At 48.0% G+C, this 24297-nt stretch overlaps 1 protein-coding gene across 4 annotated transcripts in view; it reads right to left on the bottom strand.

Moving 5' to 3' along the window:
* The window catches only part of LOC135819921 (uncharacterized), a 56275-nt gene that overhangs the window by 1491 nt on the left and 30487 nt on the right, over positions 1–24297 (bottom strand). Inside the window, exons 13-26 of one of the 4 annotated variants that reach the window (XM_065333219.1) lie at positions 23731–23789; positions 22203–22303; positions 21338–21406; positions 20954–21039; positions 19080–19187; positions 18316–18392; positions 16145–16444; positions 15558–15848; positions 14546–14636; positions 12582–13027; positions 11526–11759; positions 10440–10553; positions 8328–8500; positions 672–4325 (exon numbers count right to left, since the gene is read on the bottom strand). In XM_065333219.1, coding sequence (XP_065189291.1) covers positions 3525–4325; positions 8328–8500; positions 10440–10553; positions 11526–11759; positions 12582–13027; positions 14546–14636; positions 15558–15848; positions 16145–16444; positions 18316–18392; positions 19080–19187; positions 20954–21039; positions 21338–21406; positions 22203–22303; positions 23731–23789 — 2950 coding nt within the window. In that variant the 3' untranslated portion in view covers positions 672–3524. Of the gene's footprint in view, positions 1–671; positions 4326–6503; positions 7832–8327; positions 8501–10439; positions 10554–11525; positions 11760–12581; positions 13028–14545; positions 14637–15557; positions 15849–16144; positions 16445–18315; positions 18393–19079; positions 19188–20953; positions 21040–21337; positions 21407–22202; positions 22304–23730; positions 23790–24297 lie in introns of those variants that run through there. The other 3 variants (XM_065333221.1, XM_065333222.1, XM_065333220.1) reach the window with 3 other exon arrangements.

The raw sequence follows: 24297 nt of genomic DNA, 5'->3' as shown, positions 1-24297 counted from the left end.
CAGAAGCCCTGAAAGCCCTGAAAGCTCTGAAACGCTCTTCAAACTTGTTTTGAATTGCTTTGACGTAGACGTGAATATAGCAAGTAGTGATCTGGGAAGCCAAACGCCGAAAAGAGTGCAGTTATTGCATTTCACAAAATGTTGAGAACCGTCTGAAGCTCCACTGAGCCAAGGCATGTTGTTATTGTTGTTGCTGCTGTTGACTTTCATTTTCCTTCACCAATTGCACCGGCATGATTGCCTTCTCACCGTCCCATAGGTCCATATGTCCTGTTCTCGCAGGCAAATGAATTTTTACTGTTAACATGCATTTCCTGATGTAAGACGGCTTGCACAGTTCAATACACCCAGCCATGTGCGCACGGACAGTCTTCACCAAGGCCTGCAAGGTAACCGTACTTTCCCGGGTGCAATCCCCCCCCCCCCCACCCACACATACACCCTGGTTAATCACCCCCGCCCTCAGGTTTCCATCACTCAACACAATCCTGTAATAGCACTACCACAAGTAGTATGCGTCGGATGTTACATGTAGCACGGAGCTGGCTTACCGAGCCAACGACACAATGGGCGCTTTCGATTACACGCACTTCGGTCAATTCAAGAATTAGTTATTGTTGATCTGTCCCTCCAGAAACTTGCGGAGACATTTCGGAAATATCGCGGAAAAAGTTGCGAGGTAAAATGCCACAAATTGCGGGGAATATTGCGGATTTTGTCAAATATTGCGGGATTATTCTGGTAAAATTGCGGAAATTGCGGCCGATTTGGTACTTGTACTGTAGTGGTGTACGATGTACGAGTCGTACAGCATAAATCATGCATGACAAAACAGAACGTGTGCTGCGCTGACTGTGTTCAACTGCCTGACAGGAGCTTGCAAGACAGCTTTCCTCCATCCTCGGACAACACTCGACGCGAGCCTTATTTTGTGACTTGTCAGCCGCTGATTTGCCTAGAAATTTCTCCATTCTGGTGTCGATCTCACAAGTAAACTACTGACGAGCTTCAAGAACTAAACAACATCGAAGAAAGACTCGAATATCACGGTTGCTTTTCGAAATATCGCGGTGCTTTTCAAGTATCAAGGACAGTTTTCAACAATAACGCGGATGATTTTTCAAATATCGCGGATATCACGGACTTTTGTTCAAATTGTGGAAAACAACGCGGGCGCGGAATCGCAAGTTCCTGGAGGGACAGGTTGATGCACAGTTCGATTACACAAAAAGTGACAAATTCCGTCGTTAGAATTAATTTTATCCAATTCCGTCGAATCCATCAATTCTAAAGAGAAGGCGGAATTTCTCTAATTCTGGCGCCAGAATTGCACTGTGGGTGTGTTACCGGTTTGGTCATGACTCAAGCGCGCGAAGAGCCTCCCTGGCCGGCGTGTGCGCGATGCTAGGTCCACGTGCGTGCGATCGATTGCGAGGGTGTACGTGATCTCTTTTTGGGATTCATCAATTTCGTTTGTGATATGACATGAATAAAATCGTTGTGAATTCCAGTCGTTCGTTTGCAAGGCCGGAATACGCTCATTCTGGTCATTCCAGAATTTAAAAACCAGTTCCAGAATTGTGTAAACGTGTAATCGAAAGCGCCCATTGTGGCCGATGCTGGCACCATACCGTGGCCAATCGGGCACAACATGTACAAAATGGAACAGGGAGAAATGCATCATTCATTTCAAGCACTGCAGCGCAAGTAGGCCATATTCACAGTCCTCCTCTAGCCACCCAAAAGCAAACACACGCACACAGCTTCAGTGAGCACACCGTATAAATCCATAACACATCTAGCTAGGCTTGGTCGGTTCTGCGCAGGATAGTGCTGGAACAAAGCCGGGAATAATCCCACAGCACATCCCAGCATGCCAGCATAATCAGTGACTCCCCCAGGATAGTCAATTTTCAAATTTCCGGCGTCAACCTGGTCGTTTCTGCGGAAAACCGCAGGAATTATTCCGCCATTGAAAGAACATGACAGTGATTTCCGTTCCCCTTTCATCTTTTCTTCTTCCTCCCCTCTATTACCGCCATGGCCGGCTATCGCCCACATCACCTTTTCATTGGCTAGTGCCACGTGATTGTGAATAAATAAATACATTTCGCCCTTCCCAGGTGTCTTCCTTGGCAATGAGGTGGACATTTTTAAACGTGGAAAAAAGGAAGCAAGAAAAGGATTTTGTGGTATCACCAAGGATACAGGCACGCATTTGCTGCATCCCATGCACATGATACAAAGTCGAGAAAAAACACAAACTCGGGGGAAAAAGCCTGTCGAAATATAGAGAAACGCTGCAAAGAATTGGAGGTAAACTCTTGAATACATGGCACAACGCCTGCTTTTAACAAGGTAGCCAGAGAATTGGCATTTCCCAAGGAAAAAAAGTGCTCGAAACTAATTCTACTTCGCGCCGATCACGTGACATTCACACTGTATCATGCAACCTCAACCCTTATCAACATGACCTTGATAGTAGGTCACATGACCTCAACGTCAGGTCACGACGTGACTTTAGCCGTGGGAGAAAACACACAGACATATAGTGTGGCCACGACTGGTCTCCAACAATGGCAGAATTTTTACCGTAAGGCCGTAAACACCGTAACGTCTGAATGAAGCGTTTCAACATCATCCCACACATGCACTGGGCACTCGTAATGCAGTGCCCACAGACAGTGGGATTGGGGTTTGGAGGTTAAAAAAAGGTGGTGGGGGGGGGGGGGGGGGCTGTGTGCGGTACAAGTTAAAAAAAAAGATGAAGTTAAAAACATGCCCTTGGGCGGTTCAGAGAAGTCTAAAATAGTTTAAAATATATGGCGCCAAAATATTTTGCAATGTGCACCGTGGAGCATGCGATGGCTTCCGGACACCCGTGAATATAACGTGTACAATTCCAGTGAGGCGATCAGCGTTCAGCATTGACACCTCGTTTTAACTTACAAGTACGCAGTTCTATTGACCGGTTTACAAAGCACCAGCGCTAATTTTTCTTAACACAGCAGTGAGTTCATACTCGGATGGAGAGTCAAGGATTAAAAAGTAAAGTCTCTCTTGACAGCAACAGTGAGTAGAAGTGATAGCATAGAAAAGTATTTTTTAAAAATATTGAGAAATACTAACACTGAATAGTACATGTACGCAGAGGCATGATCAGACTGCAGTGCAGCTGGCATTCGGAGTGGAAAACAGCATGTGAAACGAGCGTCGCGCGTCGACATCTGCGCCTCTTTCCCAAGTACCCATACACGCACACACCGATACACCGGTACACGCATACATGCATACACCGATACACCGGTACACACATACACACCCACGTACATGTAGTCGCTGTTAGACGAAAACGCAGTTGGGTTCCGGAGTGCGTAAAAAGCATGAGCTACGAGCGTCCCGTGTAGACAAGCTCGTCTCTTCCCCATGCACCGATACACCCACACATCCATACACCCACACATCCATACACCCATACACCCTTTCGTACACGTCCACACGTCCACACGCCCACACACCCACATCTAATCATCGGCATTGCTGTCGATCACCTTAGGCATAGAGTTGCCCCCTGGCACCTCGTCGTATAGTACATCGCTAAAAAGGTTACTACGGTCGCGGTGACAGCGCGCATCTTTAATATCAATAGTGGAGTATTCGGAGTCGTACAACGTTTCGTCATTCGTGGCGCTGTACACCATGGGGGACAACGACGGCACGGAGACTATGCTGTCTAGACGGGCATGATCACTCGTAGTGCTGTACATCACAGAGGACAACGGCACGGATACTTCGTTGCCTAAACAGGCACGATCATCCTCCAGGCCGTGGCCAGCTGCTGTTGGCGGTGTTTTCGGCACACTAGCAGAGTCTAGGCACCGATCCATGCGGGGGTTCGATGCTGAGTTTGTGTGCCCACCGCCAGCACTGCTGCTGCTGCTGCTCAACATGGACAGGATGCTGTGTGTGGACAGACACTTGGCGACGGCGTTGTCATGACACGGCAAGCTCTGCAAGCTATGCGCCGCACGCGGCGAACCAGGCGGAGGGTTTTCGCTGTCACCAGTACTCTGGTTACTCGCAGCAGCGGCGGCGGTCCGTTTAGGTACACTGTATCTACCGGCTAGCCGGTACAGCGCAGGCAGGCTATTCTGTGAACAGGCAGAGAGTTCATCCCTGGAGCCATGCTGCCGAATGACCACACTGAGATCATCGCACCCGTGCAGTGACGATGACGACTGGTCACAGCAGTCATGGCCTATTATGGTCAGGCGCGGACTGGCCATGCTCATCGACGAATGCGGCAGTTCCGACACCATCTTGCACTGCGCAGCGTAAGAACACGTACACATACACACATACACACACGGACACACACACACACTCATGCATGCACATACTCACGCACGCTCGCAAGCACACACGCACACATGATTGAGCAAGGAAGTGTGTACCTAGATTTGTTTGCATGATTGCTTAGAAAAGTATGACATCATGCAACAGGGGGGATTATGACATCATTTGTTGCATCACTGGTTTTGATGTCGTTCAGCAGTGGGTTATGACCACATCCAGCTGTGGGTTATGACCTCATTCAGCAATTAGTTATCAATTAGCTTTTCACATCATTCAGCAGTGGGTTATGACATCATTCAGCAGTGGGTTATGACATCATTCAGCAGTGGGTTTTGATGTCGTTCTGCAGTGGTTTTATAAAAATCATTCAGCAGTGGGTTATGACCTCATCCAGCAGTGTGTTAAAACATCGTTCAGCAATGAGTTATCAAGTAACTTAACCCTTTACTGTCCGATTAAAATGTATACAAGCCCACGCAACCACAAAATCTGAAACTAAAATGAGACGTAACTTTGGTTTGAATTTGACGATTTCCACGATCTTGGGCATCCTGGAAAGGTCTTGACGAGACGAACGCAATGAGCCCACACGCGGCGCCACAGGATGCACTGGTCCAGCGCTGCAAGCCAGGGAACGCGCAAAAGCGCTGAGCTCACGCTCGAGATCGATCTCAATCCACCATGTCACCCCTGTTGCTCGTATCGAGCTCAAATATTTTCGTAGAGACTCCCGGGAACCTACTTTTGAATTTGAATCGGTGTAGCCTTGCCAACAGGTGACGTAAACAGGGAAAATCCCAGCCGTCGACATGCGCGTCGCGCTCTGAACGCACTTTTCCCGGCACCAGAATTACGAGTGCGATAACTCAGCAACCGCTGTTCGTATCGCTTCGGGAATTGTTCGAGGCGACAGCTGAGACTTTTCTCTTCGACCTACATATTTCGATCTCTCCAAAAGACCTAGATTTGAGCAAGTTACGATAATTTCAAAATGCCTACCCCATCGATCCCATTGGATCGATGCTTGTATGTACGGACAGTAAAGGGTTAACACATCATTCATTAGTGGGTTATGACATCATTCTGCAGTGAGTATTACATCATTCATTAGTGGGTTATGACATCATTCTGCAGTGAGTATTACATCATTCTGCAGTGAGTATTACATCATTCTGCAGTGAGTATTACATCATTCTGCAGTGAGTATTACATCATTCAATAGCGGGATTATTCATGATGGCAGCCAGGCGCACTCAAGCCAGGAAGATAACATGATGCAGCATACCTTGTCTCAGGGGCCTGCGCAGATTTTTAAAACGCCAAACGGCTTCCCTCTCATTGTGTGACGACACGTCGGCAAAGGAACAGTATGTTCCAGTCTCTGTCAATGTGAGTAGGCCGGTCACAGTGAGCAAAGGCAACAGAATAGGTCTAACTCGGAGGTGAGGACGATGAGGATGTCCTCCCCCGAGGGTGAAGACCCCAAGGCACTGCAGTGCGTGAAACTGCTTCACAATTACAAATATTGACTTGCCAGGTAACTCCTGAGACAAGGAATCGTGTGCTGTGTCATATTCCTTTTTTGGGTACCCCGCCCCCCTCCAATTAGAGCAGTGGGTATTACAACATGCTAGCCAGCTATTACATCATCCTAGCTTGGCATGATATTATGCTAGCTGAGCATTACATCATGCTAGCTGGGCATTACATCACGTTAGCTGGCATTAGATCATACTGACTGGTTACTATTATGTCATACTAGCTGGGCATTACATCATGTTAGCTGGGCATTACATCATGTATTGTTAGTGGGGTACTACACGATGGGAGATGGGAAATACGTCACGTTTCGACCACATTGTCTTTGACCAGGATTATGGTTGGTCTGGTCGACTCACCTCCATTTGCTGCTTGATCCAGTTGACGGTGCTGGCACTCCCAAGGGTGCTGGCACTCCCAATGGTGCTGGCACTCCCAAGGGTGCTGGCATTCCCAATGGTGCTGGCACTCCCAAGGGTGCTGGCATTCCCAAGGGTGCTGGCATTCCCAAGGGTGCTGGCACTCCCAAGGGTGCTGGCACTCCCAAGGGTGCTGGCACTCCCAATGGTGCTGGCACTCCCAAGGGTGCTGGCACTCCCAAGGGTGCAGCGGAAAACAAAGTCTGACTGAGTCCCACGCGAACCACCAAAAATTACTTTCCTTTCAGTTGAGCACGGCATTGTGCTAATTGAATATTATCACAATTATAGTCAGACCTCGCTTAACCGCACACATTCGTTTTTCCACAAGAATATCCGAATAGGCGAGGGAACCAGATAATCGAACACACATACTGTATGCATGCATGACATATGCTGTAAATCGGTAACCAACGATTTTCTATCCAGATAAAAGAGGACCGGATAAGCGGGGTCTGACTGTAGTGCTAATTGAATATCATTACATCATGATAGTGGACGGAAAAGAGAATAAGATAAATACGCTATGATTATCACAAATGCTAGTTGAGTATTACATCATGCTGGTTGAATAGTACATGTTACCTGGGTATTACATCATTCTACGTTGGGTATTACATCATTCTAAAAGGGTATTACATCATTCTAAAAGGGTATTACATCATTATAATAGGGTATTACATCATTCTAATAGGGTATTACATCATTCTAGCTGGGTATTGCATCATTCTAGCTGGGTATTGCATCATTCTAGCTGGGTGTTACATCATTCTAATCAGGTATTACATCATTCTAGCTGGGTGTTACATTATTCTAATTGACTATTACATCATTCTAATCGGGTATTACATCATTCTAGCTGGGTATTACATCATTCTAATCGGGTATTACATCATTCTAATCTGGTATTACATCATTCTAATCGGGTATTACATCATTCTAGCTGGGTATTACATCAGAATAGTTGGTGGACATCACGTCATTGTAGTGGAGTGGCACAGCATGCTTTCAGGGTGTTCTACTTAGCCTGTCAAACCCTGTTTATAGGGTTTTCAGCCGCGCGTTCTATCTTGTGCTCTCTTGAGAGCCCACTTGGCTGCTATGGCAACTAGACGCCTGTGCCCACATACGTAGAATGTACGAAGGGTTCTCTTGCTGAAGACCGTGACAATTTTGTTGCTATTTTCTTCGAGTACGGTTAGTTTTAGTGCAGCGCTGTCGTAAAAAATTCTAGGCCCTATATCTAGGGTTTGATTTTTCACGATGGAGGAAGAGCAACTTGAGTTAGTGGAGACGAACTCGGGCGATGAGAATGTTCCTGGCGACCTGGTGTCGACTCAGAATGATGATGTTGATGTTCCAGCAGCGCCGGATGCTCCTGAAGAAGAAGGCGAAGCATCAACAGCGGCTGTCGCAGCTGCCACTCCCGCCATTGCCGTTTCTGCACCAGCTGATCCACACATGGGTCGGAAGCAGCAAATGCGGCGACACTCGCGCACTTCGTAGGAGCGCTCCTGCTAACATCAATGGCAATGCAGTGAAAATATCAAAAAAACAAATGAAACTGTGTGTATTGTGTGCCCAGTTGTGAGGACTGATCAAACCCTTTCTTTAGGGGTCCTAACCCTATTATAGGGTCTTTATGTGTAGCGTTATGTCAAACCCTATATCTAGGGTTTCCTGGTGACAGGCTAAGAGATTCAAGTGGGGTTGCCATTACTGGCATCAGAGAGATCAAGACTTACTACCATAGATTGAGAGTAACTGCGGCTTTGAGTATTCACTACATAGATTCCCATTACGCAAAGCTGTTCAAAAATCATGATAGGAAGAGACTATGGAGTACCAGTGCAGTGGCAGGTCACAGCAGATCTACTAAGGTCTATAACTACGCACAGTGCAACACGATACAACAGACGTGTGCTGCTATCTAAATTAGTCAGCTTATATCAACAATGGAGTGGGTACTCCCGGGGTGGCAGTATCTACAGCCGCAACATTTTGACCTCCTACCTCTTTCCCAGTGCCAGTTTGTTTTTTCAATCTGTAGGCCAGAAACGCGACGAGCAGACCGAAGACAAAACCGCCTGTCGCTATGCCTGACGCTCCGCCGTAGATCAATGCTTGCTGCTTTGGGCTGCTATCTGCCCGGGTTACACGGGAGTCCATGTCAGATGTAGGTAGTACTGTCAGCATACGTACGCCAGTATCGGGTGCAGCCGCCATGGCAAAGGGGTACAAGGTGGATAGAAACATGAAGGGGCAACATGTCCAGGGGGTGGGGGGGGGGGGCAAAGGGGCAGGGGTGAGAGGTAGGAACAAGAGAGGGAAGGGAGGGGGGGGGGGGAGCAAGGGAGCAAGTGATCAGGGGTGATGAAAGGACCAAGACCCGGAAAAGAGGATTGCAGGGGAGGGCATCAGGGACAAGGGAAGAATTATAGGGGAGGGGGGGGGGGTGCGTACAAGGGACGAGGAAAGTTATCAGGGGACCAGGGGTGAGGAGAGGGTTATACGGGCAGGGCAAGGAGCAAGGTCAGAAACCGGCAGGGACAACACACAGGGAAGGCACACCGATTCAGTAGGGAGTGGGGAGGTGAGAAGGAGTGGATGACAAGAGATTTACAAGGAGGGTGCCACCACAAGCAGTGTACAGGGAGGTGCAGGCGATCACGTGAGGCCGGTAAGGACGATGAGAGAGGGTAAGGACGATGAGAGGGGGTAGATGCAGAAACAGGAGAGTGGGTGAGGGTCAGGACGATTAGAGAAAGGATAGAAGCAAAAACAGGAGTGGAAAGCAGGATTAGTACTACATTAACGGAACATAACAGGCCCGCCGGAACCGGCCCGGTTGGTCAGGTTATCACCGGACCAACTTTGTGGCCACCAACATGTGTTTACTACTGAGGAAGGATAATTTCCCTAATTTCCCTAATTTCCCTAATTTCCCTAACTTCCCTGCCTTATCACAAACAAACTGTATGAAAGACTACGGTACGACCGGACCAATTGATAACTGCTTCCGGCGGTCCTGCATATCCATTTAGTATGGCACTTTCCAAACTTTACACCTCACACTGAGCGGACCGGCCAGTGTAACGAGTGCAAGACAATCCTACTCGGAAAGGCCGACAAATAAATATCCGTGCCCTCGTATGGCCGGAGCTTTTTGCAGAGTTCTGACAGATCCTTGAACCCAGATAACGAATGAGCGTTAGACCCGTGCTCATACTAAAGTGCGATTGGTCTCCAGTGGATGTAGCTGGTTAGTACCGTTATGCTAGGGGAAATCCCACCCAAAGTGTACCCATGATGCTAGGGGAAATCCCACCCAAAGTGTACCCATGATCAAACACACTTACTGCATGGCATGATCAAACACACTTACTGCATGGCATGATCAAACAGTGACCAACATGTCTTGATAAACAGTGACCACCAGTATGCCATAAACAAACACACTTACCGGCGCAGGGTGTAGGCAAGAGATGGCGGTGGGAGTAAGACAGAAGGAGTGCTCCTGGCACGGGTGTGACACAGCTATTCATGGCATGGCAGGGCTCCTGGCATGGTGGTGACGTGATGTGTGACAGTGACGGCGGCGGTAGTGGTGGTGGTGGTAGTGGTGGTGGTGGGGGTGGAACATGGCAGCCAGCGACTACCCAGACACAGTGGCAGTTGCAGTGGGAAATGATTGACGGTGGCGCATGAAAATAAAACAAAACTTCGGCAGAGTTTCTTTTTTCGCAGCACGCCTGACCTCCAAGAAGACACCGCTGCACTGCTACTTCAGACCAGAAGTGACCAGCTCCACTCAGAGCAATAGTCATAGCAGGGAGTGGTATTGCGGTAAAAAGAAGGACAGACCACTATGGTCAATGGCAGCATATGGTGAACTTCAGCCACGAGTGAAAAAGGCCCAGCATGGCTGTGCACGATGAACCGAGAGGTGTGACAAAATACCGCAACTGTGAAAGAGAGTGTGGCTGAAGTAGGAGACAGAGTGATTGTGAGTACCTCAATGGATGGAAAAGCAGAACGACGCAAAGACAGAGAGACAAGGAGACAGGAGGACAGATGGACAAAAACAGAGAGAGAGTGAGAGTGAGAGAGACAGAGAAGCCATACCTGATGTGTTTGATGACGTGGATGACCCAACATTTCCACCAGTGTCAGTCGTGGAAAGGAAGAACTCACATCGCGTTGACGCACCATTGAAACTGGCCTCACACGCGTATAATGCTGAGCAACAAGAGTGTCAGCAGAGTGACAGATGAAGAAAGAGAAAATACAGAAGAGAGAGAGAGAGAGAGAGAGAGAGAGAGAGAGAGAGAGAGAGAGAGCGAGAGCGAGAGCGAGAGCGAGAGCGAGAGCGAGAGCGAGAGAGAGAGAGAGAGAGAGAGAGAGAGAGAGAGAGAGAGAGAGAGAGAGAGAGAGAGAGAGAGAAGAGAGAGAGTGAGAGAGAGAGAGAGAGAGAGAGAGAGAGAGAGAGAGAGAGAGAGAGAGAGAGAGAGAGAGAGAGAGAGAGGGAGGGAAACAGACAGACAAGCAGACAGAGAAAAGTTAGTTGGTGACCATAAGCAGGGGCGTTGCATACGGAACGGTCACTACGGTATTGACCGTACCACTATTTGCCCCAAGTACCCCATGGATCAATAAAATGCACTGATTTGGGCTCTAAATTTCCAAACTGGTCTCCTCAGCCACGCCTCTCTCACCAGTAAATTGTACTTTCGAAGGCTGACCGTACCACACTAAATTACCTTCCGACGCCCCTGATAAGGTTGACAAACTACACTCTGTTCTTCTGATAAATAAATCCTTGCCTCTCCAACCGAGTCTAACAATTTACATACTGTAAAACATGTAAGTTTAGGTGCATTAAAATTTCGGTGGCAGGGACCTGCCAGGTTTCAGGTGTAATTTAGAATTAGGTGACCAGCGTTCCCTTCACATACAGTGCATGCTCTAGTGCCTTTTAGGTGTAATTTAAATTTAGGTGCCTGGTTTCTCTACCGAAATCACCGAAATTAAAGTTACACCGAAAGTTACATGTTTTACAGTACATGAGAGTGACAGCGCCATTTCACAGAGAGATAGAACTGATCATGAACGAATAAGCATATCGGCCAACACAGGTCACACCACACAGCAACAGCAGCAGCAGCAGCAGCAGCGCAAACCTACACACGTCGCTACCACAATATTCCTCACCATGATCACCAGCCACTGGTTCTGCGATGGATAGCGTGGCAGTGTGCAGATCGGCAGTGACATTGCGCTCTGTGCCTATATCAATACGCCCTCCACTCTGCAGGAGACTGGAGCCTTGTCGGATCTGCACTACCGTTCCGCTCGGTCCCGTAACACTACACGTGCTGACAATCGGCGAAGCTGCAACTCCAGTCTGAAACTGAGCCGACACTGGACAGTTAGGTGTGCCAAGAGCTGCAGGAACAACAACAACAGCAGCAGCCAAGGGAGGACAAAAAAAAAAAAGGTTTTACTTATTCATTGGCAGGTACGCTCGGCACTCGTAGTGTAACATGGGAGATGCAAACACCTTGCTGGACCAAGCTATAGCAGTCTTCCAGGACATATGGTGCTCAGGAACAGACGGTATTCCGGAACAGACAGTACTGTGTCCATCAAGCTATGAAGCCGAGACATCTAGTCGGCTGAGCTTAAAATGGGCCCCACCACCACACTCCATTATTCACTTTAGTGTCTGGAGACACAGTAAAACCTGTAAGTAAAGACCACCGTGACTAGCGACCAGCCTGGTACTACAGACCACTTTGCCAGGCACGGACGGTCTCACATTCACATATGGTTGTGCGGTGTAAACCTGTAAGTAAGGACCACCTGCCACTAAAGACCGCTTTCTCCGGCCCAAAGGGGTGGTCATTACTTACAGGTCTTACTGTACGTGGATTTTGTAGAGAGAAAAAAACTCCGAAACAGGTGATGCACAGGGACAGGTGGTCTCCCTGTCGGAGATGTAATCCCATGATCAGAAGAGAGCGGTCCTGAAGCTAAAGGACGGCTGATTACAGTATCTACCTGAGCCACACAGACCACATTCTACATCGAGTAGATTTATCGAGAGACTCACTTCACTACCTTCACAACCATGCAGAGCGGATCGTAAATATTTTTAATGTGAAATTTCTCACTTAGCCAAGAGATACCCTCGATAACGGGAAACAGACACGGCAGCCATAGTGGACACGCACAACGCACGAGAAAACGCACAAAACATGTACTTACGAACGTTGACAGTGACCATTGCCGTTGCTGTGACATTGCCGAGTGTGTTGCTGGCGTAGCAAGTGAACAAACCCGAATCACTTATCTGAATCGAGCTGAAACGCAGGACCTGACCGCCAGCGTAGATGAGATTATCGGAAAGAACGGCCAGAGAGAGGGACGTACGCTCTCCGGTTGGCTCTCCAAGGCTGTTAATTGCCTGGTACAGCCAGTTGATGGTCACTGGCGGGTAAATATTGGCCTGTGTATTGCAGCGAAGCTCGACAGGTGTTCCCTGAGTAACCGAGGCGTTGCTAGGCGCCCGGGCAATCCGAGCCGGTGACGAGACGAAGACGAAGAATTGGAAAGCTTGCTGGCAGAGGTAACGGCCGCTGGAAGCAGGTTGGATGTTACTGAGCGTCAGTTCACTGGTTGTAGCACCTGCAATTAGTGTCCCGTTTACACGCCTGCAAGGAGAGTGAGATAGATAGATAGATGGATAGATAGATAGATCGTTAGATAGATAGATAGATAGATTGATGGATAGATAGATCGTTAGATAGATAGATAGATACATAGATGCTCTTGTAGCAGTTGAGCACTCTTGCGTGGGGTAGTGCCTTTGCTGTTTGCGTTATGCAGAGCTCACTGACTTGTCAGTTTGAGCACTCTGGCAAGGTACGTTCGGGCCTGATTGGAAATTTTTATTTCCATTGCTATCAGGTTCGGCCTCATTTTCTCTGTGCTGCGCTGATGAGTTCAAAAAGAACGAAACAGCATGCTGTCCGCAGATTGAGTAGATGGATAGATAGATAGATCGTTAGATACTGTACAGGCAGAAAATTTCGTCCTACTCCGAAGAAAAGGAGTTCGTCCGGTTGAAAATTTAGTCCATGGACCATAAGAGTGTATTGAAAAGCTAGACAAATCTACATTCGTCCTGCATTTTATTTAGTCCAAAAGCTCCTTGGACGAAAAAGACGAAATTAAATTCCAGACGAATATTTCTGCTTGTACAGTAGATAGATAGATAGATAGATAGATGGATGGATGGATGAATGGATGGATAGATACATAGAGAGATAGAGAGGGAGGGACGGAGGGAGAGAGAGAGAGAGCGTGAGAGAGAGCGTGAGAGAGAGAGAGAGAGTAAGAGAGAAGAGAGAGGTGGAGAATGTATAAACGTGTGCGTGCACGCAAGCATGGGTGCCCGTGCATGCGCACACATATGTGCAAACAGGAAGGTTCTGTGATTCGTTGCGAACTCGTACACGAGACAACATCGATTCTATTTCCACTTTTGAAGTGGTGTATCCTTATTTGGGGCGGCGCGATCTCGGAGCTACTTAGGAATTAAACAAAGAATTCAATCTACGGAACCTTCACGAGACTCTAACCCACACCCAGCTCAACGATTCGTTCCGTATGAAAGAAACGAGTCCGTGCACATCTCTACTATAGTACAAGAACAAAAGTGTGAATAAAAACTCGGATGTAGAGCCAATAGCAATATGGAAAGAGAAAAGGACCTACAAGTTACTAGTTATGACTAACAGTCCACCAAGGCAACGAGATATTAATATATGAAACAGTCAGATAGTGCGACAAGGCACAAAACTGACAAGGATATTGAGACATTCGACGACCTGACACCTAGCTCCAACACATCTACGAAGCGCAAACCAACAACCTTCCAACTTGGAAGGCTCACATGCGGAAAGTTCCAATGAAAAAAAAAGTCTGCCATGTACATACCAAAACACATCACAAAGAATACCGGAATTTCGTTTCAATTGGGTAAACAAATTAGTTGCTACCTAATGTCGCTAGGGTTTACCGGGTGTTAGCGGCCATCGTGAGTTCCCTTCGGGAATGGGCACGATAATTTTCTTTTTTTCTTTTCTTTTTAATGGAGGCCATTAAAACCCTGCCTGTCTTCAACATTTCTGTATTGTTGGACAGCACTGAACACTCTCACTACATACCATTCAAAGGGGCCATTGTTGTCTGGGCAGGACAGGACTAGAGCGCTGCCAACCAGAGGAGTGTGAACGGAACTGTTTGCTGGAACAGCATCTGTACACAAACACACAGACAGACGGACGGACGGACAGACGGACAGACGGACAGACGGACAGACAGACAGACAGACAGACAGACACACAGACAGACACACAGACAAACAGACACACAGACAGACAGACAGACAGACACAGTCACACACACACACACACACACACACACACACACACACACACACACACACACACACACACATTCAGACATAACATCACAAGCAGGGTCGTCGGAAAGACTTCGCATCAGGGCGGACAATGCTAGAAGGGAGTTTACGGAATCGGTATGACTCTAGCATCACCCACTGTACCGACCCCAACACCCTGGACATTATGATGAAAAAAAGAGAAAGACAAAATGTTACGAGTTATGACTGTCTACCAACGTAACCAGATCTTATACAGTCAGCGAGTGCGACAAAATGGCACAAAACTAACAGTTAGTCATAACTGTAACATTTTGTCCTCCTTTTTTCACCATAATTTAATCGGCTCACCATCCGAGTTAAACCCTTGACAATGCACATGTAAGTTGCAAAAAGTGATGAAAAAAGACCATGTCCAATCCCGAGTTCATTGGCAAGGGGAACATTTCGTCGCTGATTTCGAGCCAAGTGGCCGTGTGACCCCGGTGTCATTATAATTCTAGTTCTCCCACATGGCTCTAAGGGAATGCTCCAAGGGAGGACGAGTGTGGTGTGTTTAAAAGCAAGGACGAGTGGCATGGAGTGTTTATAAGCAAGGATGAGTGTGGAGTGTGTTTGAAAGCAAGGACGAGTGGCATGGTGTGTTTATAAGCAAGGATGAGTGCGGTGTCTTTATAAGCGGGGACGAGTGTGGCCTGGTGCGTTCATAAGGACGAGTGTGGTCTGGTGTGTTCATAAGGACGAGTGTGGCCTGGTGTGTTCATAAGCCTACTCACCGATCACGGTAAGCTGGGCCGCTTCAGTCTGCGCCATGCCATGTATGCTCACCACCCGGCACACGTACAAACCAGCCACCTGCAGGGTAGTGGGCTGGATGATGATGTCACGACCGGACGCTCCCACAAAGTGAATGTTCGGATACAGACTGGCATACATGGCTATGTTGGTGCCGGCGTGGAACCACTGGAACGACGGTGTCGGATATCCATCACCACCACAACGCATTGTTAATGCCTGAGACAGGAATACCAATGTGTTACTGGGACCGGACTCAATGTATGGACGGACTAAAGCAGAGGACAGTAGGCAAACAGAAACAACACCACACCACAAGAGAACGTAACATCACACTTCACGTTAATGCTCGGCTCAGTGTGTTTGTGCAGAGTTTGACGTGCTTCTCGTGTGCCTCAGACGGCCGCCAAGGGCCAGTCAAGTGTCAAGTCAGTCGGCAGGAAGCCCGAGCTCCAACAGGGCAGACACCTTTTTTCCGCTCAGTAGCATACAGTTACATACAGTAGGCATAACTTACCACCGCGGCCTGTGCACCACAAACTCCTATATCCTACACGGACTGACTTACTGAACAATGTAGCTGGTTCAGATTGGACTGGCAAGGATCCAGTGTTCCTGGCCAAACACACGTACTGTCCACCATCGGCTGCTGTCACACCGGACAACGTCAGCGTGCTGGTCTCCGTCAGCTCGTCCCCCAGCGCTACGCTCGTCACCGTGCTGCGAGACGCTGGCACGGCAACCATCTCCAAGCCAACCAGTCTCATCCAGGAGAACGTGATGGGCGCGTTTGCATTTGCTTGGCATGAGAAGGATATCGTGGTATTAAAAATTCCCGTTGTGTTTACAGGGGACTTGATAATAGACCCTGGGATATAAAACAAAACAACAAAATACAACGACAATGACAATAACAATGAGAAGGAAGAAGAGATTGAACGGTGTCTCCAACAACCTAAGCAGCCCTAACGTTAGTTTCCTTGCCCTTTCGCCGTAGTCCCCGCCCACCCCCTCTGCCTTCATGCACACAAACACACGCACGCATGCTGGCATACACACACATGCACACATGCACACATGCGCGCACACACACACACACACACGCACGCACACGCACGCACGCGCACACACACACACACACACGCACACACACAAAACGCACACGTGCGTGCATGCATACACTCTCGTTCTGCGTCGGGCAGTGTTTTCACACTCTATCTCTTTCCAAACGTTTGAGACGCCCGGAACCAACTCCACCAGCGCCGCCATAACCAAACGCCACAACCACCGGAACATCGCAAACGTCACAACGCCAATACGGTGACTACAAAGACATACCGCATTTTCCGGAGTACTGTAAAAGCCATTATTCTAACGAGGCGCATATCTAACGATTTCCCGAAATTGACTGGTTTACGTGTATCAAGGGTAAAAGCGGGATTCACAGAAGCTTTTTTGCGATGCGACACGCGATGCGACGCGATCTGCGATGGATGCGTGCGATGCGAACTCGCGAAATACCATTCACAGAAGAAGTCAGCGATGCGACAAAGTTTTGCTGATTTGGGTACGTCACCATGATATTCGCGCGGTTTGACACAACTTGTAAAAATTTATAGGCAACTCTTGCACCTTTGTACAACTTTGCTGTAGAAAAGGTCAAAATCGTACACCAAATCGCTTGTCGCATCGCATCGCATCGCAAAAGTTGAGCCAAGCTCAACTTCTGCGATGGCCCAGTTGCGGCAGTTGCGTGGGCCGCGACATGGCTGCGATTTGGGGTTTTCCCGGTTTCGCGCCTGTCGCATCGCGTGTCGCATCACAAAAAAGCTTCTGTGAATCCCGCTTAACGATTCTCACCCATTCTCAACGCTCAATAGGACAGTATATGCATCGATTTCTGAAAAACGATTTCTATTTTAACGACAGATTTCTCCTCGTTAACTCGTTAGAGTTAGCACTTCGTTATATATATGGCTTTTACAGGTTAAGCCGCAGTGGAGTATAAGCCGCAGTGGAGTATAAGCCGCAGTGGGGTATAAGCCGCAGTGGAGTATAAGCTGCACAACTATTTGTTTTGCCAGGAAATGCGGACGTCCACCCTATTATCACCGTTGATTTGATTATCGGAGTATAAGCCGCAACCCCCTTTTCGGGGTGAATTTTGAGCGTTCAAAGTGCGGCCTATACTCCGGAAAATACACACGCAAATTACAGAACTGGAAAGTAAAGCCATCTTCAAAATAGTTATGTACGTACTGAGAGCATATTGATAGACTTGAGTGGAGAGCCAAGGATTTGTTTATAAGAAGAAAAAAGGACTAAAGAGCTACTTCGTGAGTTGGCGATGGTGGAGGGTCGGGTTCCCCTGCCGTGATTAGTGCTGCACCGAGCTTTTTTTGTGTGAAAGTAGTTATTATTATTATTCTTATATTTATACTTCAAGTATTCCAAAATAATCGAGAGGCTTTGAATCGTTTTTATCAAAATCTAAATATTTGCCGGGTTGGAAGGCGGAAACTAAAGAGCTGCAAGTTACTGGTGGTGTTAGTGGATAATTATAGTGCAACTTGTAGCTCCTTGATCCAAGAGGGTGGTGGCGTTCACGCGAACCGTGGATTTTAAAAAAAATAATTTTTTAGCTCTTTGGTCCTTTTTTCTTCTTATAGAGCATATTGTGTACGTCATTGCCAGAAGGAATTCATACTGTAGAGCAGACTTGATCTCCATGTCACTTACCGGAGAAGGTCATCGGCTCTGGTTGCCCAACGCATCGTTGTCCGCTGGCACGGAAACGAGTAGGGTACTGTTGGCTACTGTGTGTGCACAACATTCGTACATATAGTGACACACACACACACATACATAACACACACACACATACACACACACACACACACACACACACACACACACACATAGCGACACACACACACACACACACACACACACATAAACACATGCGTACACACACACACACACAATCAATAACTAACACCACGCGGGTTTATCAGCACGCTCTGCTTCCCTACCACCGAGTCTTTCATGTGAAGAAAGAGAAAGAGAATCGCAGGCAGCCATACCGCGCAAACCACCCTCATGTGACAGGACTCCTATTGACACAGGGGAGGGGGGGGGGGCAGAAGCATCGCTAGAGTGTTCTCTAAAAGAGGTTTGTATGTAAGAGGTCGTCCGTAAGGGACTACTGCATTGAAGTCAACAAATATTCGGCGCATGTTTATTTTCGGCCATTTTTTCACGCTGGTTATGTTTGACCGAAAATTTGTTATGGCCGAAATTTTGTTTTGCAAGGTTCAGTGTGACAGTGTATACAGGCGGCAGCAGAGCAGGCCACAATTTGATGCGGCCCAAAATGCGTTTTAGCCCTGGGAGGCGGATATTTGAATAGGGCGAACATTTGTAGACTTGCAGTAGTACGTGAGGGGCTCGTATGTAATGTGCGGGGCATGTTAATTACGGGCACAGTACGGAACAGTACGTACGGGCAGGTGAAGTCGCGTACGCCACAAGATCTCGTATCCGGACACCAAACACAATTCGGATCAATAGTTACGGTGAAGCCAGTCCCGCCCTCCAGAGCTATGCAAGTGCTGTGAACGCAATAACAGAAACACACACACACACACATACATACACACATACACACGCACGCACGCACACATACACACACACACACACACATGCATACATGCATGCAGGTACACCCACAAAACAGACAGACAGACAGACACAGACACCCACCCACACACAAACGCGACATACACACAAATGCGACCCACGTACACATACATGCACACACGCGTCACGCGCGCACACACACGTCACGTGCGCACACACCTTTGACCTTGACCTTTTGACCTTTTGACGCCCATCGCCGGAGGCGATGATAGCAATGCTACGGCAGAAGCCATAGCAACTTGTGCTGGGATTACACCATTCAACAGCTTGCAAGGCTGAAGAATTGACCGTCACTATTCAGCCTGGTCTACACCATACAGCTATTTGGAGTGACATTTTCTGGCCAGTGAATCCCTTTTTTGGTCTTTTGTGCGCACACACACACACACACACACACACACACACACACACATGCCCACCATTCTGTTACTATGTAACCATAGCAACATCTCAGCTTGGCAACCCTCTAAGAACAATAAACACAAGCTGCATCCACTCTTCACAGACTTCAGTCAACCTCGTTAAATTATCCTGCGGTCACTAATACTCACTATGCAATTTCACTGACGAGACCTACATTGTCGAAGCAGCTGCATGAAACTAATTGACACGTGTGTGTGTGTGTGTGTGTGTGTGTGTGTGTGTGTGTGTGTGTGTGTGTGTGTGTGTGTGTGTGTGTGTGTGTGTGTGTGTGTGTGTGTGTGTGTGTGTGTGTGTGTGTGTGTGTGTGTGTGTGTGTGTGTGTGTGTGTGTGTGTGTGTGTGTGTGTGTGTGTGTGTGTGTGTGTGTGTGTGTGTGTGTGTGTGTGTGTGTGTGTGTGTGTGTGTGTGTGTGTGTGTGTGTGTGTGTGTGTGTGTGTGTGTGTGTGTGTGTGTGTGTGTGTGTGTGTGTGTGTGTGTGTGTGTGTGTGTGTGTGTGTGTGTGTGTGTGTGTGTGTGTGTGTGTGTGTGTGTGTGTGTGTGTGTGTGTGTGTGTGTGTGTGTGTGTGTGTGTGTGTGTGTGTGTGTGTGTGTGTGTGTGTGTGTGTGTGTGTGTGTGTGTGTGTGTGTGTGTGTGTGTGTGTGTGTGTGTGTGTGTGTGTGTGTGTGTGTGTGTGTGTGTGTGTGTGTGTGTGTGTGTGTGTGTGTGTGTGTGTCGATCGAATCGCCACAGGTGCCTGGCCGAGAGGAGGAAGCCCATATCTGAGCAGTCCGGCAGCCGACTATGTAATGCGTGCGGGAGATGGTTCTTGAGTGCTGGCGGGCTAGCTTCGCATAAGTGTCTCTCCAACTCGGCTGCTGAAGTGGCGTTGGGCTCGGCTGTGGCATCGGCAGACTCGGTCCGGAAACAGCGGGTTGCCCTGCCCTGCTGCAGAGCGCATTGTCTCGGCTGCGGTCGCTGCTGCAAGTCATCCCGTGGTTTCGACCTGCATAGCTGTGCTAATTTCCTGTCCAGGAAGTAGAGCGGCGTTTCTGGGTCCAATGCTGAACTCAGTGCTGTCGACCCCTGCACAGGGGACACGTGACCATTTGATGGCAGCGTTACCAAGGACCAAGGTGTGTGTGTGTGTGTGTGTGTGTGTGTGTGTGTGTGTGTGTGTGTGTGTGTGTGTGTGTGTGTGTGTGTGTGTGTGTGCGTGTGTGTGCGTGTATGTATGTATGTGTGCGTGTGTTTTTGTCATGCAATGCAGTGCACTAACCTGCAGTTGCCAGAGTACTGTTCACAATCCGTAGCTGGTATAATGGTCACGGAGCGGCGGGTGGTAATAGCAACATTCGGTGGTGGCTAAATACACACACAGGCACACACACGCACACACGTGCGCACACACACACACAAACACACACACACACGCACGTGCACGCACACATCTTTATTCTCATGATGGCCTGTGGCCAATAAGAGATAGTAGTTATAGTGAGATTAGTATGATGCGAAGCTTCATCGCTAATAGTGATCAAACTAGATGTACGGGTGAGCGTTGTTGTTGTTTTTGTTCTTGTTGTTGCTGCTGCTGCTGCTGTCGTCGTTGCTGCACTTAATTTTTGTTGTTGTTTTTCTGTGTTTTTTTTCAAGTACTTACTGCACTGCCGGGCAAACTGCTGGGCATGAATGCAATGTCGTTGACCATCACTTCTGGATCTCCGTCGTTCTGCAGCACGTGAGCACACAATGAAGAGAGAATGGTTTTAAAGGAGAAGTATACCCTAAAATCGATTTTCCACCAGTTGTAGTCTTCGAGGTGCCGAGTCGAATGGTCGTAGTCTGAGGAAGCTGAGACCCTCCCTTCCTCCTTTATTCCCAATCGAACTCGTGCACTTCCACCGAAACTGGGTGACTCCGTCCTGCTAGATGGGAATTTGTATGCAAAAAGTCACTGAAAGCGCCATTTCATTCTTATAAAAACACGGATGACCGCGATTGGTCCATATGTTGTAGTCTTTTGGATGCTGGGTCAACTGGTTTTGGTCCGAAAAGGCTGCAATGCAGCGTTCGGCCCTTTATTTCCAATCGAACACGGGTGAGTGGGTGATACAGGGTTAAGACACGGAGCACACTTTGCACTGTAGGCGTAAGCGACGAAAACGGATCACAGGCCACCCAACTCAGCCGCACAGCTGCAAAGCACATTAGCACCGTGTGTCATAGTAAATCAAATCAGCTGCTTTTCGTCTCAGACCAACCTACGAGGTCTCCGAGAGAGAATTGCATGTACGCAAACATGGGCCTGCAAGTACATGCTCTGCACAGTTCCGACGTGACACATACAAATGATTACGCTAGGTGCAGGTTGGCCGGATAGACTGGACTACAGTAGCATTGTACAGGGAGAATGGGAGAAGCATTGGGCAACCCAAACTCCATTCACCCCACCACAGCAGCGTACTGCAAGGCATTGCATTTATCACTGCGTGCTGAACACCTGAATTGCCCAATCCAACACGTACCTGGCCAACACGCAGCTCATTGATAAGTGAAAATGTCAGTCCTGCGTTGCCACTGTAGAATATAGCATCCAGTGAGGCCAAACGGAACACACGGCCATCATCTGAGAAAGAACACAGTATGGGGTTGAGAGGGAGAGAGAGCGAGAGAGAGCGAGAGAGAGAGAGCGAGCGAGAGAGAGAGCGAGAGAGAGAGAGAGAGAGAGAGAGAGAGAGAGAGAGAGAGAGAGAGAGAGAGAGAGAGAGAGAGAGAGAGAGAGAGAGAGAGAGAGAGAGAGAGAGAGAGAGAGAGAGACAGACAGCCAGACAGCCAGCCAGACAGACACGTCAGGCGAAATTACTGGTCAGTCGGCGACACGCATTTTTCACAAAAATTTGCGTTTCACCTGCTGGGAGAGTATGCGTGTACTCGAGTCTCATCCTGAGCACGTTTTTTTTTTTTTCAGCTCCAGTATAGCTGTATTTTTCATTGTCAAACAGCTCCAGTATAGCTGTATTTTTCATTGTCAAAGCCGTCCTCGATTGTTGTGTTCGTTGTTCAAACGAAGTGGACATTCAATCATGAAGGCAGAGGACATAGGAGCCTGATTGGAGTTTCTCGTGGCATAGGACGGCAACACAGAGACATTTTGGGATTTTCTGAATACAAAATACCGTACGCACGATGCTGAGATCAATTTGTGCGATATCAAATTGTTTGTGATCTACCACATCGAGCAGAACGGGATCCGAACACAAGCTTACCGACGGTTAGGCTGCCGACCTGACTGGACAAATGATCCCTGGCTTCACCAGAAGCCAGAAGTCGGAGACCATGTCCTTTGCCGCGACATCCATCTCCAAAAAGAACTCCATCTTCGTCGTGAAAAGGCTTGAAATACTCAATATTCAACCGAGATTCGCGGACTCGCGCTTTCTCGGATCGATTAATTTCCTGTTGGAACAGTTGCAGGGCAGCTTCCCGCCACTGTTTCAACAGGCGATGGCTCCAAAGCAAGCCTGGAACAAGCCATATCGAGGTTGCAAGCCACCCCTCTCAGCAAAAAATTCGAAGAAATTCGAAATTTCAGTGGTGGAAGATATACTATGAAGAGAATTTCAAAAAGTATGTTTCGCGGAGCGATCGCTCAACCTACGTCATTCAAACTTTGCAGGATGGTTCAGACGTACATGCTAGGCATGGAACCACAGGCGATGATGCCATAGCTGACACACAGAGTAACACACACAGCAGATTCGTGTGCACAGATACTAAATTAGTGGACGTCGTCATCTTCTTCCCGCTGATCTCGAATGTACTATGACGTGCTATTTCGCCTGACGAGACACACACACATAATGCCATTCATACGATCATCCAAATACACATTTTATGAACAGGGTTTTCAACTGACTTTTATATAGCTTGGCTGATGACATGCAGCACAACATACAACACGAATTATTCCGTCCTGAACTGTAGCTTTAGATAGATTCCATACACACACCACCACTGCGCGTAAACAGTCAATGGAAACGGAAAACAACTTACCAGTGGCTGTGAAGATATAGTGTGCTTCTCTGTAACTACCAAACGCTAGATGATTGAGTCTGCAAAAGAGACGGAGAAGGAAAGAAAGAAAATGCGTTTTTGCTGATTTTCCCCACCCAAAACGGCGTGGAAACCTGCAAGTGGCGGAGGCCGTATGGCCGGCATTCCGTAATGCGGTAGTACTAGCAGTAGTAGTAGTATTTATTCCCGTAGCTATGCAGAAGACGTTACTTCAGTAACGTCTGGCGCTAGCCAGGGTCCACACAGCTTTAATTTGGTATTTGTTTGTTTGTGTGTTTGTTTGTTTGTGTCACGCCTGGCGCTATCCCGTATCTGTCCCGTATCTGTGACTACAAAGGCTCTACAGGATTGTACATAACAGCTGTCCACAATATTTGCGGGCTCCTGTATCTGTCCCGTACCGTACCAATATTCGTCGTATTATGTATGTATACGACTCCCTGATGTAGAGGGAGATTTGGAAAGAAATAGGGAGACGAGGAGGAAATTAAATTAGAATAGACGCCGATTAGGTGATAGGCTGCGTCAGCATAAACATACTTTGGA

This window comes from Sycon ciliatum, chromosome 6 (genome assembly GCF_964019385.1).
Source record: "Sycon ciliatum chromosome 6, ocSycCili1.1, whole genome shotgun sequence".
Lineage (NCBI taxonomy): Eukaryota > Metazoa > Porifera > Calcarea > Leucosolenida > Sycettidae > Sycon > Sycon ciliatum.
This window is presented reverse-complemented; position numbering and strand designations above follow the sequence as displayed.